The sequence below is a fragment of the Maylandia zebra genome, linkage group LG18, assembly GCF_041146795.1.
Source record: "Maylandia zebra isolate NMK-2024a linkage group LG18, Mzebra_GT3a, whole genome shotgun sequence".
NCBI lineage: Eukaryota > Metazoa > Chordata > Actinopteri > Cichliformes > Cichlidae > Maylandia > Maylandia zebra.
Genome location: NC_135184.1, coordinates 14936192 through 14954708, shown reverse-complemented (window position 1 = coordinate 14954708; position 18517 = coordinate 14936192). Strand labels below are relative to the sequence as shown.

The window sequence follows — 18517 nt, the reverse complement described above, 5'->3', positions numbered from 1 at the left end:
AGACGGGAGAAAAACTGCAAACGCACCCAATTAATTTTGGGTGAAGAGGACTGGAACGTGTGAGTGCGTCAAGCAGCTGGAGTGAATAGTGAAGGGCTCCAGGAAAAGACAAAGCTCAGTGTAATTAGGATTCAGGAGGCCCTTTGTCAAAGATAATTAAAGCTGACAGCCACTGTGGAGCAGAAGGGAAGAGAGCAGAAAACCCCTTCAAACTACAAGCTTCACTTTTAACACATACTCTACATGGTCTTTCACTCTTTCTGCCTCTCATACACACTTTGACACACACAAACCTGTATCACCATCCATCACCCCTACTTGCTCCGAAACTGCATGCTAGGCAATAAAATAGATGAAAGATTAAATAAGACAGTAAAAGTAGTTGTGGTATCTGCATGTACATCCTCTTGAGCCAGAAACATCTGAACAACGTGATTAGAGGAGACAGCTTCAGGAGTGAGCAGACAGCTCACACTTCACCATCTCGACTTCAGTCTTTATTGCTGCAATGGAATATTTCTACATCGCTTGTCTATTTAACTGTTCCGTTTTGTTATTACAAGGACATCTTCCTATATTGAACTGGTTTGATTAAAGATGCCACTGAATACTTCTGTATTTCAAAGCTGCTCTGCTCGATATTTTTATATGAGCAATGGATCAAAGTGACAGAAAGAGGTAGTTTGCACTGCTCTGTTTACTCCCTTACACTACCTTGCTATATGGAGCCTGTTCAGAATCCTATCTGATACCACGGGGGAAATTCAGTAGCTACGGATTAGAGGGACAAACTCCCTCTGATCATACTGAAATGAAACGTTTTCTCACTTCCAACCTGTTGAGCATGGCATTTACGCATCCTGCAATATCACTTTAATCATAGTTTCTCTCCACTGGTTTCCTGTTTGTGTTAGAGATTATTTTAATATTTTAGAGATGCTGTTCATCTTCAAGTTGAGCCTTTAAAAGTGCTACATAGTTAAGACTTAATTCATAAAGTGACGCTACTTTTGCTTTAGGGTCAAAATGTTCAAGGGCTTTCGGTGTCTATCAACTGCCTTCACGGATAAATAAAGATGGGTATCAAGGGAAGCATGTTTAATGTAAACAGAGTTGGTCCTAGCATAGAGCCCTGTGGAACTCCGTAATTAACCATAGTGTGTGGGCTCTCTCTGGGTACTCTGGATTCCCAGACATTCACATTAGACTAATTCTTAATTGAGTATAAGTGTGATTTTGAGTGTGAATAGTCATCGTTTCTCTGGAATAGACTGATCAGTTCAGGGTGTGACTTGTGATAAGCAATAAACAAAGTGGTTGGAAGGACATATTACAATTTATTATTTCCTTCCCAAAAATCTCTCACCATGTAAGTACATGAGAGGAAGAAGCTGACAATTAAAAAAAATGATCATGTGGTACCAAATTTATCTCTACAGAAATCATTTTACTACCAAAACCTGGAAAAATCTGGCTTCTTTCAAACAATGTCTTAATCAAAGCCAACAGACATACACTTTTTAATCTGTAGGCATCTGAATGTGCCATCTAACTTCCCTACAGAAAGTATTTATATATTTTTTTCAAGGATTTCTGAAGTAAAGCAGAAACTACCAGTGGTTTAAAACCAGGAACAGAAAACAACAACAAAAAAAGGATCTGTAGAGCAGCTCATCAGGAAGTTCACGGTTTTTAAACCACGTCAGTACGACTTCTGATTCTATCAGCCGCTTCTCGTGGTGCTGAGCAAAACTTCACATAGATTTCACTGTCAGTCACGCGGAATGGCATCGCCATGGTAACTTTCACTGCTTCACTGACACAGTGTCACTAACTGACAGTTGATTCATTTGAATATTGCCGTCTGATTGGTTTGTTTGACTCTAATCTCTCTCCGTGTGGTTTGACCTGTCATGCGCGTTCACATTACAATACCTTTTTCTCTCAGAGAAAATTATTATTCTGCTCTGCTTGAAATGAACATTACACACTTTAGGTTTACGCTGTTTAAACCTAATGATCCACCTGTCTCTGAGTGTTGCAGGTAGAGCAACTTCTTGAAATAAAGATGGGAAAAAAATGCTGCAGCTTGTGTTTCACATATCAAACAGAGAGGGAAGAGGACAAAAGGAATCCACTGAAATGACGCAGGGTCACAATGAAGATAACTCCACCGTCACAGATGTTTTAAGAAAAATCTTGAGCAGCAGGTCAAAAATTGACCTGTGACCTGCTGCTGCCAGGTCATTCTTCTTCTTATTCTCTATTCTCTTATATGTTTCAGTCCTTTCTTTTTTTGAAGATTCCTCCTTGTTTTGTGTTTATTGGGGCTTAATATAACATACAGTTGCGATTGCAAGTTTAAGACCACTTGAAAAATCGCAAAAAATCATATTTTGCATGGTTGGACCTTAAGAAATTAAGGCTGTCACTGGTGCCGACTGCAGCCCCATAAATATCAGGCCCTTTATCTGAGACTGAAGGGCTTCAAAAACAAAAAATGTCTTCAAAGTTCTCATCAGGGGAACAATGGAGCTTCAGGAGGTGCAGGGGTGTCAAACGGCCACTGGCTATGTCCAGATGTTGCAGAGAGCATCCCTCATGACTGAGGCCCTCCTCTGTGTGGTAACGACTGGGTTTTTCAACAGGACAATGCTACAGTACACAATGCCAGCAGGACAAGGGACTTCTTCTGGGAGAATAACATCACTTTTTTGGACCATCCTGCATGTTCCCCTGATCTAAATCCAACTGAGAACCTTTGGGGATGGATGGCAAGGGAAATTTTAAAAAAATGGACAACAGTTCCAGACAGTAGATGCCCTTCATCCGGCCGTCTTCACCACTTGGAGAAATGCTCCCACGAACCTCATGTAAACGCTTGCATTAAGCATGCCGCAACGAATTTTTGAAGTGATCAACAATAATGGTAGAGCTACTCATTAATTCATGTTTGGAACTTTTGTATTGGGAGGATTTACGGGGGTTTTTTTCAGAGGTGTGGTCTTAAACTTTTGATCAGCTGTAAAACAGCCTGCTTCAGTTTAAGTGTTGTTTTCAATAAATTGCCTGCTCAAAAAAATGTTTTGCCTCACTTCCATTTCTTCTTGCTGCATGCTGAAGCTCACAGATCAGTACACTTATCTGTGTTTGTCAGATTGGTCAGATGCTGCCAACACCTTTCTTGTGAATGCACGAGTAAATGTGGAGTTAACTCAGCGAGTTAATATTCAGCTTTGCATGATCCCTTATCCTGCTTGGTAATGACAGGGTAACTGAAACCAAATAATAGACATATACTGGGGTAAACTTTGTTCATAGTACAGTATAGTATGTGTTGTATTTTCAAAATAAAACCCTTCACTTTCTTCTTGGGAGACCAGTATGTTTTAAAATTTGTGCAATAAGATTATTGAGAAGAGCTACCAGTTACACACAGAGGTTTTTATTTATGGCAACAATATGCAACTTTCAAAATAAAAGACCCAAGACAGTTATAGGATCATGATTCTTTAAACTTAAATAAAATCCTCCATTTACTTAATGGAAATCATCAATGGTCTGCCTTTTAGTGTATTTTACTGTATATTATAACCATTTGCACATAACACAAATTACTGTTGCATAATATTTTAGTGTTTTTTTTAATGTTACTTACATCCTTGTTTTTATTTTCATAATATATATCCAATTCACTGTCTTCCTAAAACTGACAATTTCAAAATAAAAGCTACTTAATTTTCTTCTATTTTTTTTAAATATAAGCCCTACAGTTAGTTATGTAACTTTACCATATTTTAGGTGTCAGATTTAAAAGTGTGTGTGATTGTGAAATGTTTTCTTTCTTCAGCTTTCACCCAGCCTTCTGAACTACCATTACGGAGGAGGAAGCAAGAGATGAAGTCCAGCTGACAACAGTATGTCTTCTCTTTCTAATAGTTTATATTCTGTGCTCCCCCCCAAACTGGTTAGACTGACTGTTCCTCCCTTAGTCTAGTTCTGTTAAAAGGGAGTTCTTGCTCCTCACTGTTGCCATGTGCTTGCTCTTAGGTGAATGTCTGACTGCTGGGGTTTTCTTGTTAACGTCGAATGTTATAAGAAAAGAAGAAGCTATAAAGTTTGAGGTGACTGTTGTTGTGAATGGTGCTCTATACATAAAGCTGAACTGAAAGGCTAAGGCTGCTAAAATTACACACAATGTGCTGATTTTATCATTTGTCTCAAGGAAGAAGACTGAGGTTAAAGAGGGTCACCAGACTCAGACGAACAGATGTCAAGTAAAGACAATGCTACTTTTTCAGTTTGTGGTATGTGACATAAAACACCTTCAGTGAACAACAGAAGCATGTTGAACCAAGGAAATAAGATCGCTGCCATAGAATTCAAGGTCAAAGGAAAAGAGAAAGGAGGCTCTTGTTTTTAAACACACTCTCCAAAATAATGAGGCAAAACATGAGCATTACATTTATTTTGACACTACCAAATTACTTACTACCGAACCATCATGCAAAAGAAGCTTTTTCAGCATATTCTTCCAGTTGAGCAAAGCCTACAGAAGTGGAATATTTTAACCATTTTGTTTTGCACATTCTCAGTTTCTAAGCAGCATCACTCTTTTCTTCATTCTTCGTTGCACCTTCTTTATAACTCAAGACGCAGAGTCAAGCCATTTAGCAAAATGAAAGTTACAGACCTGGAGTATATACATCTTTTAAAAACGACACAGATAATAGATTAAGCCATGTTGCACCAAAAAAAAGAAAAGGACACAGGTCTCTAATTTAATTTAATTTCGTACCTCTTCTTTTTTTTTTTTTTTTTTTTTGGCACAAACAGCGCCTTAAGACAAAATTCTGCAAATGTCCAAATGTGACAGCTATAGAGGTTGGAGTGCGTCATCACAGAGACTACCAGAGCCACTGCAGAGAAGGCACTTAATATTAACAGATAAAATTCTGGTCGGCTGATACTTTTTGTTGTGTTTGGCCAGCTACTCCTTTTGTGAATGGAGCGGGAAAAATGCGGGAATTTAAGAATATTGCTGGGTGAATCTCTGGTGGAACTCTTTGACTTTATTGAGGAGGATCTTCAGCTTGTCGGTCGGTGGCAAGATGGTCATTCTGGGCAAGAGGAGCAAAGAAAATGAAAACACAAATTAACCATAGTGATGTAGAAAACAGCAGATGGCCCAGCTGAGAGTTCTTTGGACTTCCAGAATCCCAGAAGAATTAATTTAGAGGTTCTGACAGGGATAATATTTAAGATATTTTTTAAAAAATGACATAAAAAATGTTTTGAGCCACTTGTTCAAAGCCACTCTAAAGCAACAGGACTGCACTAAAACCAACATTTATGAAGGTGATTGTTGTTTTATAAAAGTGCACCTACTGAATAACTGAATATCTTGATTTTCTGACTGTAGGTTGCACATTTGCTGTGTACCTGAAATGGTAGGTCCCATCTTTTTGGCCAAAGCCACTGCCAGGTACGAGGCAGATTCCCGTTTCCTCCAACATCTTCATGCAATAAAACATGTCTGGCTGCTGTCCCGTTTCCTGAGAGAGAGGAAAGGAAATATTATATGTACAAATCTTGATAATTTGGTGGCATGGGGCTCTTTAACTAAAAGCTATACTTATAACAGAAAACTGTGAGGATATATGCTTAATTTAACTTAAATAACAGTAAATTGTATTTTCAGTTCAAATAAACAAAACAAATCAATTAAAAGCTCAACTGGAACAAATTACAACAGAAAAAGCTCAATAAAACAAATACCACAATAAAATAAAATAAAGTACCACATTAAGCTGTACAACATGACTTGAGGTTGGATGAGAAGTTTAAGATATTTTAAATGTCTTCACTATGGTGACCCTCAGGTACAAAATACAACTAAAAAGAAAACATGATGTTTGAATTTTGAAAGGAAAAAAATCCATATGATTTTAATTTATTTAGGGAATTTTAATTTATCTGATAATGAACAGCTGATAGAAGATATATGACATAAAAAAACAAAAAAGAAACGCTGTCTGTGACTTTTGGACAACGTTAAAGTTGTGTTTTCTAAAAAGATATTTTTTGGGTTGTTTTTTTTAAATCTCAGGCCACAAGGCAAGTTAAAGAGGATTAACAGCAGATCTGTGATAATGCAGGTATGTGTGTGTTTTTGGGATAATGCTACTCCTTTGTGGTCAGTCACAGGAGCTGACCACATGTCAGTGGGTCAATGTGACGTTACCCTCTCTAAGGCTGATCAGATTCTCGGTGCTTTGATTCATCCGCTCTCCGTGAAATTCCTACAGAACAATTGCCCGTGGGACAGAACTGAAACCCTGAGCCATTGGAAATCATTTGTTCTTCTAAGACAGCAAGGTTGGCAACGAGCTCAGCTTCTTTGGCACGTTGCACATTCACCACCGGTCTGCATGTTGTATTTAATGGCCATTCCTAATGTGGCTTGTGTGTAGTGTGACATGAGTGCAGTTAAGGCCGTGAAGGTCACAGAGAGACATTTTTAAAACAATAATAGCAGAACTGCAAACATGAGCGATTGGAGATTAGAGAGAATGTTCTATAGAAATTCTTGCATAACTGCAATGTCTCTCTTCTTTTGTTGCTTGTGACCAATGGTAAATGGCCTGTATTTATATAGCGCTTTTCTAGTCCCTAAGGACCCCAAAGCGCTTTACATATCCAGTCATCCACCCATTCACACACACATTCACACACTGGTGATGGCAAGCTACATTGTAGCCACAGCTGCCCTGGGGCGCACTGACAGAGGCGAGGCTGCCGGACACTGGCGCCACCGGGCCCTCTGACCACCACCAGTAGGCAACGGGTGAAGTGTCTTGCCCAAGGACACGACGACCGAGACTGTCCAAGCCGGGGCTCGAACCGGCAACCTTCCGATTACAAGGCGAACTCCCAACTCTTGAGCCACGATCATCCCCAATGTCATCACCCTGAAACAGAAATGGTGAATTATTTATAAAAGAAGGTTCAGGACTGACCGTGGCCTCTTTGACAGCCTTTTCAGGGATGGTTATGCGAGGAAAGGAGTACATAGCACCCTGCACAGGGTTGCAGCTGATGCCTTGGACCGTGTTGAGAACTTGCTCTGTAAGTTTGGCCTTTTCTGCTAAGGCACTTAATGTGGCTGTGCGTTCCTGGATGTGGGAAAGAGATATTGGGGCGGGGGCAACATTAGATCCAACATATATACATTTATGATGCTGGGATTCACTTGATTGGAGTACTTTATCTGCATGTTGCAATCCTCTGTGCTGTAAGCTCCAAAAAAAAGTTTCAAATTCAGCAAAGGGTTTTTATCTCATCCCTGCCTAAATGACTTTGAGGTGCACTTGAACAGTTTACTGCTTAGATTTACATCACACATGACCAGAAGTAAACAACATGAGCAGGATAATGCTGAGCTCAAGAGCTTTTGATTTTAAGCTTTGTTATAAGCAAACCATGAAACATCGTTTGTGTTCTTCTGGATGAACTACAGTGATACGTGAAGGTAGGGCTACAAAACAATAAAATGATTATGACTGAGCGATATTTAAAATGCAAAGCAAACAAAAATCAAGTGGTCCATAAATCAGCTCCTGATGGCGTGCTTGCATGAGCCAATCACAGGTGTTCCCTCCATCGCAAGGCATGAATTTACCTGGATTAATCTGGACGAGTGACACTGTGTTAAAAACAGATATAGAACAAAATGTCTGGCAGAGCAGAAGATGAACGGCTTGTCCCTGAAAGCCGATCATTAGCCGTTATTTGAAAATACTTCCAAAAAGAAATCATTTGCAAAGAGTGCTGTGTGTCTGTAATGAACAGCAATACAACTAACTTATTCAGCCGCCTGAAAAGACACCGCAAAGTGCAGTAATGATGAATGCATGAAGGCCAAGAAAAGCAGTGCAGTGGTTTCTAACGTCAATCATCCAACATCAGCTCAGATGTTGATAAAAGCGAAGCTGTACAGCATGCCAGCGCCGCCATCCGCCTCACAGAAGCGCACTGAAACCACCAATGCAATCGCACTACAGCTGGCCAAAAAAGTGCACCTAATAAACACAGTAAGAAATGGACATCTCAGGGAAGTAGAAGAAAGTGGAAGCTGTACCCTGCTGATTTTTTGTGTTCATGCAGCTCTACCTGACGGCACTAACAGGAAGTTTGTCTTTTGAAAATTTACCTTTTTAGCGAAACCCTCGCTTAACCCTCGATGGGCTGGATGTCTAGAGGTTAACGTATTCTGGTATGTCAGCAAGTTAAGTAAAATCCATAATCAATAGTTTGTATTCAAAAGGACTTCAAACTAGTGACTGGGGCTGTAAGTCATCATTAGAAGAGAGTTTACGGATCATTGACAGCTTTTATGCAACCACAGGGGTCACTGCTTGCTAGCTGTGATAAAGAATGTAGGTTTATGATATTTAAGCTTCAGTGTCATCATTTTATTTATATACAGCCCATGATGGTAGACTGTGTACCTTGATAAAGCTGCCATAAGAAGGTTCCCCAGGCTGTGGAGGGTTAACCACCAGGTCCATTAGAGCCTGACCAGGAACAGGAGGGCACAGACGAACTGACAGCAGCTTGGTGAGCTGGTCCTTCACTTCATCGTCCATGTTGATGATTTCCATGTAGCCCCCACGAAAACCGCACCTACAAGGCAGATTATAATGTGAGAATTACAGCAAACACAAAACACAAAGAAAGAGAGAAACGCAAGCTATATATTGCAGCCTTACTTCAATATATAGCTTCAATTAGCTATAGGAGCTAATTGTTGTAAAACCTCCCCTTCAAATAACTATTTTTTCATAGCTATTTTATCCCCAGCACAAATAAGAGGGGAAAAAAAACAACTTACTCTCCCATGTAACACTTAGAGGTTGAGTGGAAAGACGCCAGTTCCACTGTTTCTGCGTACTCGGGCCCCATCTCAAACAGGACCTTCTTAAAAGAGTGGAACTGGCATCCCTCAGCATACACATTATCCTGGTACACCTGGGAGATGAGGACAATAGGATAGATATTAACAAGGTGAAGAAGATTATACATCAGACAGATGTCTTAAGACATTCAGAGAGATTACCTCATCAGCCATGAGAAAGAGACGTTCCTTTGCAGCGAATCGAATTACATCCTCAATGCACTGTCTGCTCTGAACCTGACCTGTAAAAATTAAGAGGCTCATGATAGGGCAGTGACTTTAGCTTTGCTGCCATCTAGTGGCTCATCCAAAATACGTGGAAATGTGTGTTGGGCCTGGTTAGGAGACAGGACAGTCTTTCTTGCAGAAAAGATTTAATCCAGCTCCAGTCTCCCCACAACTCTGAATTGGATAAGCTGAAGAAATTGGGTGGATGGATAATTTAATATCAGTGTGTTATGATGTTTAGCTTGTCTATTAGGATATGTATGTATATATATATATATATATATATATATATATATATATATATATATATATACACACACACTCAACAAAAATATAAACGCAACACTTTTGTTTTTGCTCCCATTCCCCATGGGATGGACGTAGAGACCTAAAATTCATTCCAGATACACAATATAACCATCCCTCCCAAACAGTGGTCACAAATCAGTCCAAATGTGTGGTAGTGGGCACATCTGCTATATTGAGATAATCCATCCCACCTCACAGGTGTGCCACATCAGGATGCTGATCTGACATCATGAGTAGTGCACAGGTGTACCTCAGACTGCCCACAACAAAAGGCCACCCTGGAATGTGCACTTTTTTGCGCTATTGGGGGTCTGGGGACCCAGAACCGGTCAGTATCTGGTGTGACCACCATTTGCCTCATGCAGTGCAACACATCGTCGCATGGAGTCTATCAGATTGTCAATTGTGGCCTGTGGAATGTTGGTCCACTCCACTTCAATGGCTGTGCGAGGTTGTTGGATATTCGTGGGAACTGGTACACGCTGTCGTATACGCCGGTCAAGCACATCCCGAACATGCTCAATGGGTGACATGTCCGGTGAGTATGCTGGCCATGCAAGAACTGGGACATTCTCAGCTGCCATCTGCCCTGAACAATGTGAACCATGATTCATCCGTGAAGCGCACACCTCTCCAACGTGCCAGACGCCATCGAATGTGAGCATTTGCCCACACAAGTCTGTTACGGCGACGAGCTGGAGTCAGGTCAAGACCCCGATGAGGACGACGGGCATGCAGTTGAGCGTCCCTGAGACGGTTTCTGACAGTTTGTGCAGAAATTGTTTGGTTGTGCAAACCAATTGTTCCAGCAGCTGTCTGGGTGGCTAGTCTCAGACGATCTTGGAGGTGAACCTGCTGGATGTGGAGGTCCTGGGCTGCTGTGGTTACACGAGGTCTGCGGTTGTGAGGCCGGTTGGATGTGCTGCCATATTCTCTGAAACGCCTGTGGAGACGGCTTATGGTTGAGAAATGAACATTCAATGCACGGGCGACAGATCTGGTTGACATTCCTGCTGTCAGCATGCCAATTGCACGCTCCCTCATTGCTTGTGGCATCTGTGGCATTTTGCTGTGAGACAAAACTGCACATTCCAGGGTGGCCTTTTGTTGTGGGCAGTCTGAGGTACACCTGTGCACTACTCATGATGTCAGAAGAGCATCCTGATGTGGCACACCTGTGAGGTGGGATGGATTATCTCAATATAGCAGATGTGCCCACTACCACACATTTGGACTGATTTGTGACCACTGTTTGGGAGGGACGGTTATATTGTGTATCTGGAATGAATTTTAGGTCTCTACGTCCATCCCATGGGGAATGGGAGCAGTAACAAAGGTGTTGCGTTTATATTTTTGTTGAGTGTATATATATATATATATATATATATATGTGAATACAACAAAAAAGATGCAAATGTAATGCTAAAACAACAAGGATGCACAAATTAATCACATAACTAGATTAAATGATGATAATTCTGATAATTCTCTATAATAACTACTTGATTAATTGACTTTGACATATGCAATAGGAAGGAATAAGAACTTACCTGTGGGGTTTCCAGGGTTGATGATGCATAAGGCTCGGGGGTTGCAGTACTGCCTGGCCTCATTTACAGCACGCTGCAGCTCAGTGATGTCCAGGCTCCAGCACTTTTCCTCATTAAGGAAATAGTTGATCTGCACAGCGCCCAGTTCGGCCAGTGCAGCTGAATACAGGGGATACTGAGGTATGGGTATCATAACACCGGTACGGGTTGTACCTTCGCCACACACCAGCAGCTTCAGCATTGTCTGAAGAACAGGTCGGAAAAGATTTGTGATGCTTCAGTTATAATGCTGACTGCACTATGAAAATTACTTCTTTTTTTTTTAAATACTGGTGGCTGCCAGTGCTAACTCTCATCCTCCTAGTAGATGCACCTTTGGTATCAATTTCAAAATCCTACGTTGCTTTGTTCTTTATTGCATTTACAAGTTTTTCAAAAAACTTGACCTCTGACCTTTACGATGAAGTCACTGAGATTCAAATTAGTCTTAGACTTTTACAGATACCTCTATGGTATCAATTTCAAACTCCTATGTTACCTTGTTCTCGAATTCTTGCAAACCTACATCTGCACGTTGCCCACTGGCCCCGCAGGGTTATGATGTTGTTTTCTAAAAATAATTAGGTTATTGTGTGCAAATAGAAATAATTTAAGCTTTCTAAGAGAAACTAGGATGTTTAAAAATGCTATGTTAAAACCTCATGCTCTGTTAAAAAAGCACTTGGAAAATTTTTGACAAAAACTTTGGGGCTAATAATTGTGCCCTCATCTGCATGTACCGGTACATATAATCAGATTTTCGAATTACGTAGTAGTTTGGCTGCATCTTGCTTAACCTGAATGCAATATATAACAAATATATACACGTACGACAAAAATGCACAAGAAATTAGTTCTTTGTGAGCATTCTACGAAAAATAAATATTATATTTGAGTAAAAACCCAGCTAACATTACTGCCAGATAGAGATGCTATCGTTTTAGGTCATTTCTCTTGGAGAACAAAACCGTTAAACAGCCCAGACAACCCATGAAAGGGGTCATGAGAAGGTAATACCCATCTAGCTAGCCAAAATGCTCATGCATCAGTGATCCAGTTTCAGCCTTTCTTTGATTGGCTGACATTCAATAGATTTGTTCTCACACGTATTTATTTCCCTGCTAATTGTTGCATGTACAATGCATCCTTTAAAAGCAGGCTCACTGCTGAGGCTTTAATTTCACAAGCCTGTTTTTGTAGTTCAGTGTTCAAAATCAAAATCGAGCTACTTCCTTCACTGTTGCTACAAGACAAATGTGCATAATTAAAACTAAAATGGAGACATAAATCACAGTACCACAATGCCGTCGCTGGCTCCTGTGGTGAGATAAATGTTATCTGGGTCACAGGCCACACCGCCATCCCGTCGTTCAATGTAACGGGCCACGTCCTGACGCACAGAGTCTATGCCTTGACTGGCACTGTAGGAACCTGAAGGAGATTCATATGGAGACGATGCAAGCTGCTATAGTAACACAAGCTCTAGAATCACCGCAGTGGCTATATATCACTCAGTAGGTGTATGAAAGGACTAAGGGTGATAATTACTAACACAAAAAACCCCTAGACCTCATACACACCCATACTGTTCCCGCCACAAGACTGCAGAATGCGGCATGCTCTACTTTTAGCATCCTCTGGGAATGTGCTGTCACTCAGCAGTTCAGGGTAGGAGCAGAGCGCCAGGACCTTTAAACAACAAGATTGAGTAAGCATAAGGGTGTATTATCTGCATGCATTACTACATAAAACGGGCACACTGACAATGACGTATATGAAGAGTCAGCGTTAGTGTGAAGTACATTAACAAACATGAAAAGAGTTGTTATATTTAGATAGAAGTAAAGGGAAGGGTTTAGGAGCAGACCTGTCGGAAGAAAGTGATTGGCTGCTGGCCCATAGCGTGCGCGTCACCAATGTTGGCCTTAATGACCTCTGCAAAGGGCTTCTTCATTCCCTGTCAAACATAAACACAATTAGCAGCAGTTTAACTATACATTTTGTACACAACAACAACTACTTTGATACATCAAAAAGCTTTTAAAAATAGACAAAGACCATCAGCTGCACCTAAATAACCTTAACACTATGCCTGCACTCTTTTAAACACATACATAACTGTTCCATACACACGGACCCCACACTGGTTTACTGGACATGAGACTTTATGCAGCTGCAAGTTATGCAGAAAAATTAAAAAGTTGCTTTAGGGATCCAGTAACATGTTGGCAGACACTGATATGATTGATAATCACCTATCAACGAATAGTATGATATTTACACATGGCAGTGACTTTAATTTGTATCTGCTGAGTCATATCAGTTTACTGCTAGCTAAATGTGGAAAGACAGTCAGAGAAAGAACTAAAATAGAAAAGAAGAAAACAGAAAACAATAAAGGTACGAGAGTCTGACTGACGATTTTTAAGGACCGATGTGATATGTGGAGAGTTAGAAATCTGATATTTCAGTATATCAGCTGACTCCTCCCTCCACCACAACAGGGAAGCTACAGTGTCAAACATGCAACATCAACACTCATGGTTGAACATTGTGTTTTTTTCTTCGCTTTTTACATTTATTGGCTGTTCTAAATGTCAAATCAGCACTGGTTATCTGCAAAATAGTAATCGACCCAGAAATTCACAATTTGTGCATCCCTAGTTTGCTTTACTGAATGTCATGTCCCAGATATTATCCTGAACAAAAACACTGGGGAAAGTTTTAGCAGCTTTATAGAAAAATGCAAATTCTTTCTAATTTTTTTTCAGTCAGCAAGTTTTCTGGGTGGAAGTTGGGGGGGTCGTTTGTTTGTTCAGTAATGCATCAACAAAGCCAAAGAAAGGCATGGCTGATAAGCAACAAAAGCTGATGTAAACAAATAACAACCCCCACCCCACCCCCTCAAAAAAGGAGCAAAAAAACAAAACTCTTACAGACAGTTAATAAAACAAAGTCTCAAGGCTTATGATTAAATTCTACGAACCCGGTCATTTAAGTAAAATATAAACTCCAGATAAGACAGATATGCATGCACAGCATTTGTGTAAGCTGTGTTTATTCAGGAGGAGACGCAGACCACTTGGAAAAGTAGTTTAGTGAGTCTAGAACAGCTTTGATGGAGGTCAAATGTGCAGACACAGTTTCTACCTGAGCAAACCAGCTTATCACATCACTTCTATTAACCTTGTGAAACAAACAGACTAACATTACACAAAAAGCTTTCAATCTCTTTTGTGCAACCTTTAAAAATAAAAACAGCATGGATTACATGAAGCAACAGTAAGCTAAATGTTTGAAATAATTAGCCATGAATATTATCTATATAAGAGCTATTTGTTTATGGTCTCCCAGGCAAATAATATAATACTCCAAGGTCTGAAAGATAATCTCCTGACCAGCTGAGACCTCTGACGGAGGATAAACAGCAATACAGTGAACCACACAGAGAAACATGCACGTAAACACATGCTGCTAACACCAGATGTTAAGACACAGTGCGACAGTGCAGAAAATCCACCAGTGAAACTACACGCTGACACCCTGCAGAAATCCAAACAACACATTTGATTTGTCCAGTCCAGTTCAGATTTTAGGAAACATGATTCCCTCGCTCTCCCATTGGTCACACACAAGAGGCGTCTCTCAGGCTGAGCCAATAACATTAGACAGTGTGCATAACACCCCTGGGTCAAAGAAGCATCCATTCATGATGTTGATCTTTTAGAAAAAAAAGGCTGACCTCTGCTCCTGGCCTGTGCTTTTTGTTCATCACTTATAAAACAGGAGAAAAAAACAATACTGAAGGTCCAGCAGGAGAGGCAGTGTTTCTTTCTACTGAGGGGCTTTCAACAGTTTCGATTTTGCAGCAAAAAGTCTGTTATAAAAATTCACTTTGCACTCTTATGTGTCTGTTTCTTTGGTTTGTTCAGCTAACAGTGCTCCAGCAGAATTAAAATATCTGGCAGCTCATTCAAACAGCCCCATTCACTATCAGATAGCCGCTCATTAAAACTAAACAACAACGACAGTGTGATATTTATCACTGCATATGCATACTGGTACAGTAGGTTGTTGCAGTTTGTCTTGTTTCTGTGCTCTTTGAACAACACATACTTTGTATATGCTAGAAGGCACAATGCAATACTGGTCCTCATCCAAAAAGCAAACAAAATTTACAGAACAGGGGACACAGCGTGCCTTCTTGTGTGCGCGTACATGCTTAACCTCCTAGGACCTGGCGTCCACATATGTGGACATCACCTTTTGGGTTATTTAGACCAAAATACTCAACATTGCTCTACAAGGGCCTGATATCCACTTACGAGGACATTATACTGCTACTGTTCTACCGAAATTTTAAATGAATATCCTCATATGTGGCTCTCATTTTTCTTAGAAACAAAAATCAGGTAAAAAAAATCAAAAAAAAAATCTGGTAATTCTTTGATTTTACATTCATTGAGCCCCAATATGCCCAAATATCAAAGAGAAATCAAAAATGCATGCCGTGGGAGAGTTCGGGTCTTAGGAGGTTAATGCCCAGACAAAAGAGAGAATATTTTTCTGACTCATTTCCCAAAGTGATCTAAGACTAACCAAACCTGTTTGAACAAGCAGCTGTCCACAAAAGAGTAAGGCGTGCTGCAATAACTACGAACAATTCCAAGCATAATTGGCATCATTTGGTGAGTGCTTCAGAAAAAATGGAGAAGCTGAGAGTAAGCCTAACTGAGATACATTTCTCCCTTCTGGCTGTGCAACAGTATGCAATTAGAGAACTAGTTTTAGTTAGTAGTAAAGTTTATTACAGTTTACCAACAGCTGTAAAAAGTTGTTTCACTTGTGAAAATTCTCCTGTACCTTTAAACCTTAACTGTGCTTCTACCAACTGAATCCAGCTACAATTGTGTCTGCTTTTTGAGCACCTAAACATCAATTAGCACCTGATATAACTGTTGTAGCTGAGAAGAAAATCCCATATGTAGAGAGAGTGCTCATCTGTGGATGAGCATCAGTCAAAGTAAACAGAACATAATATGTTTGGAGTAATTGAACCATCTGGGTAAAGGGCTACCACCGTCATTAGAGACCCTGTTGCCCGATGTTACCGTGCATTTGACCTGAGCGAGAACCCGCTCGCATACTCATCCTTTAACTAAGCAAACCACTCAAGAGAGGACAGTTTTCACACCAGACTGCACTCAGCACACTAACAGCTGGTTGCCACATCACCATAGACAGCTTGTGAAGAAGGGATTGAGCAGAGCAGAGAGAGAGAGTGAGAAATTAGCAACAGGTTCTTATTTGGTGCCAATAAAGTGCAAAGAAACTTTTCTATTATTTACTTAATTTCAATGTGGTTATATAAGAGCTGAGAGTTCATTTTTAGGAGAAGAGAGCAAATCTCTCTTAGTAATTCAATTCACCATAATGACAACAGTTTTTGCTGGAATGCAGAAAAAATTAGACTATGGACTTTCGCTGTGAGGTCAGTTTGTATTTTTACATAAGCAGTCATCGTTTAGAAACAAGGAGTCAATAAGACCAGCTGAAAAACAAGTTAGAAATTAACCAGGTGCATCACAGAGAGACAAAACGTAGCCTTCTGACAGACTTTGATAAGGGCGTGTAGAGGAGTTAACCAAATGTAAACAAAGACTTTTATTTGGCAACAGTAGTTTGTGCGTAGACATTAGAACACTAGTTAACCTGCTGATCTTCAATTCAAGCCAAGTAAGTACATACACTAACTTGTTGACACACTGAAACTCTTTCACGGAATCATATCTATCATTTTGTAGGACTTGAGAACAAAGTAACATTTAAAGTCCCATGAGATTAAAATAGGCACGAGAGGTGAGTGGCATTTGATTGGTTCACAGCTTTGCAATAACTTTCAAAGTAGCACACATACACCCACACACACAATACATTCATCTTACATGGCCACATCAGAAGTTAGTCTTTATTGTCTAGTGAGACACAAAGTAGTGTTCAAGTAGGACTCTAGGCGCCCTTGTACAAACCTCTGAGAGCTCCCTCTCTAGCTCCACGGCGCGCTGTACGATGGGTCCCCGCACGGCGTACTCCACCTTCTTCACCGTGGGGTTCATGGTGTCGATGGTCAGCACCTTGGCCCGGGACATGATCCCATTCTCGGACATTTTCTCTTTGGGAAGTCCACGCCGCGTCGCACTCAAACTCGATAGGGCTCTGCCGGGAGAAGAGGAGGATGACAGAGGGGGACAAGTCAGTGAGCGGGTCCTGGGGTCTCCGCCGGGCCGCTGCGCTCCGCTTCTACCGGCAAACACCTCGTTCCGCCCGCGGCTTAAAAGCCGGACGTTTCTGGAGGAGAGCACCTGCATCCGAGCGGCTGACATGTTACCAGACTCTTTCAAAACAGCCGAGCGACTTTAGAAAACACTTCTGCGGGCACAGCGAGCTGTACCGCGCCGGTTGCTTCACCGGAGAAAGAGGAGTGAAAATAAAGTTGAGCAAGAGGAGTGACCGCCGGGATCCTAAAAACGACTCCGCGCGTGCACAGTCGAACCTTTAGCACGCGCTGAAGTTAAAAGGAGGTTTCGACCAAAAAAAAAAAAAAATATTGCGTCAAAATCTGAGGGTGGTGACAAAATACGACTGTGTCTACACAAAGTTTTCACTGGGCCTTTTTTCTTAGGCGGTGCATATTTAACAACACGGCCGCCAGCGAGCGTACCCCTCCCCTTTTTGTGTAACCATCTATATCCCACCCGCTCTCCTCCGTTACCCGCCGCTCCGTGATGCTGTCAATCAGCGACGGTTCTCCGGTTACTCGGGCTAAACTGCTCCACGCCGGAAAATAAGCTAATCGGCTGCTGACTGTTAACTTCACCGCGCTTTTCTCTTTGTCCCGAGATGCCCACGCGGCCTGGGTGGAGACAGAAGTGAACTAAATAGTTATCAAAGCCCCTCCTGCGTGGACTGCAGCTTTGTTAAACTTCACTCACGTCCCAATCCCCGTGGATTAATGCAAAAGAATGTGAGAAATCTCCATTTCCTTGTACCACAGGAATAAGCTGAATCACGCTGCAGTTTATGTAAAAATCTGCACAAAACGTACACTGTTCCTGGATTAGAAGGAGGCATTACCGTTTCTCATGCTCAGCAGTGTTTCCAGGCCATTGGGAGTAAGGGTCAAACATAAGGAATAAGGTCTGGCCTGGTAACACTGGTACTTCAGAATGGGGTGGTCTTTGTCTAGGATTGTGTCTCCTGGCTCACAGCAACTTCTACTAAATGCAGAATGAGTATGGAGTGCAGTGCATCTGATGAGAAGCGAGGACTAGAAAGCACTTACATGCTACTGATCCTCAGTGATTTTCAGTAAAGCTGAGTCTTCACACTGAAACGTGAGAGTGCAATTGGGTTCCTCAATTTATCGCTGCAGTTG

At 41.1% G+C, this 18517-nt stretch overlaps 1 protein-coding gene and 1 long non-coding RNA gene across 5 annotated transcripts in view; one reads left to right on the top strand and one right to left on the bottom strand.

The window, feature by feature from the left end:
* Positions 1-4452: 4452 nt before the first annotated feature.
* Positions 4453-18517, bottom strand: part of gpt (glutamic--pyruvic transaminase) — a 17523-nt gene continuing 3458 nt past the window's right edge. Inside the window, exons 2-13 of one of the 4 annotated variants that reach the window (XM_076876515.1) lie at positions 18425-18508; positions 17112-17298; positions 12950-13039; positions 12663-12771; positions 12380-12513; positions 11044-11287; positions 9119-9198; positions 8894-9030; positions 8511-8685; positions 7020-7175; positions 5443-5555; positions 4453-5120 (exon numbers count right to left, since the gene is read on the bottom strand). In XM_076876515.1, coding sequence (XP_076732630.1) covers positions 5030-5120; positions 5443-5555; positions 7020-7175; positions 8511-8685; positions 8894-9030; positions 9119-9198; positions 11044-11287; positions 12380-12513; positions 12663-12771; positions 12950-13039; positions 17112-17249 — 1467 coding nt within the window. In that variant the 5' untranslated portion in view covers positions 17250-17298; positions 18425-18508 and the 3' untranslated portion in view covers positions 4453-5029. Of the gene's footprint in view, positions 5121-5442; positions 5556-7019; positions 7176-8510; positions 8686-8893; positions 9031-9118; positions 9199-11043; positions 11288-12379; positions 12514-12662; positions 12772-12949; positions 13040-17111; positions 17827-18424; positions 18509-18517 lie in introns of those variants that run through there. The other 3 variants (XM_004542884.6, XM_004542883.6, XM_076876514.1) reach the window with 3 other exon arrangements.
* LOC105940745 (uncharacterized) overlaps positions 16723-18517 on the top strand; it is a 13881-nt gene continuing 12086 nt past the window's right edge. Inside the window, exon 1 of the long non-coding RNA XR_001167408.3 lies at positions 16723-16818. This is a non-coding gene — a long non-coding RNA (uncharacterized LOC105940745). The remainder of the gene's footprint in view (positions 16819-18517) is intronic.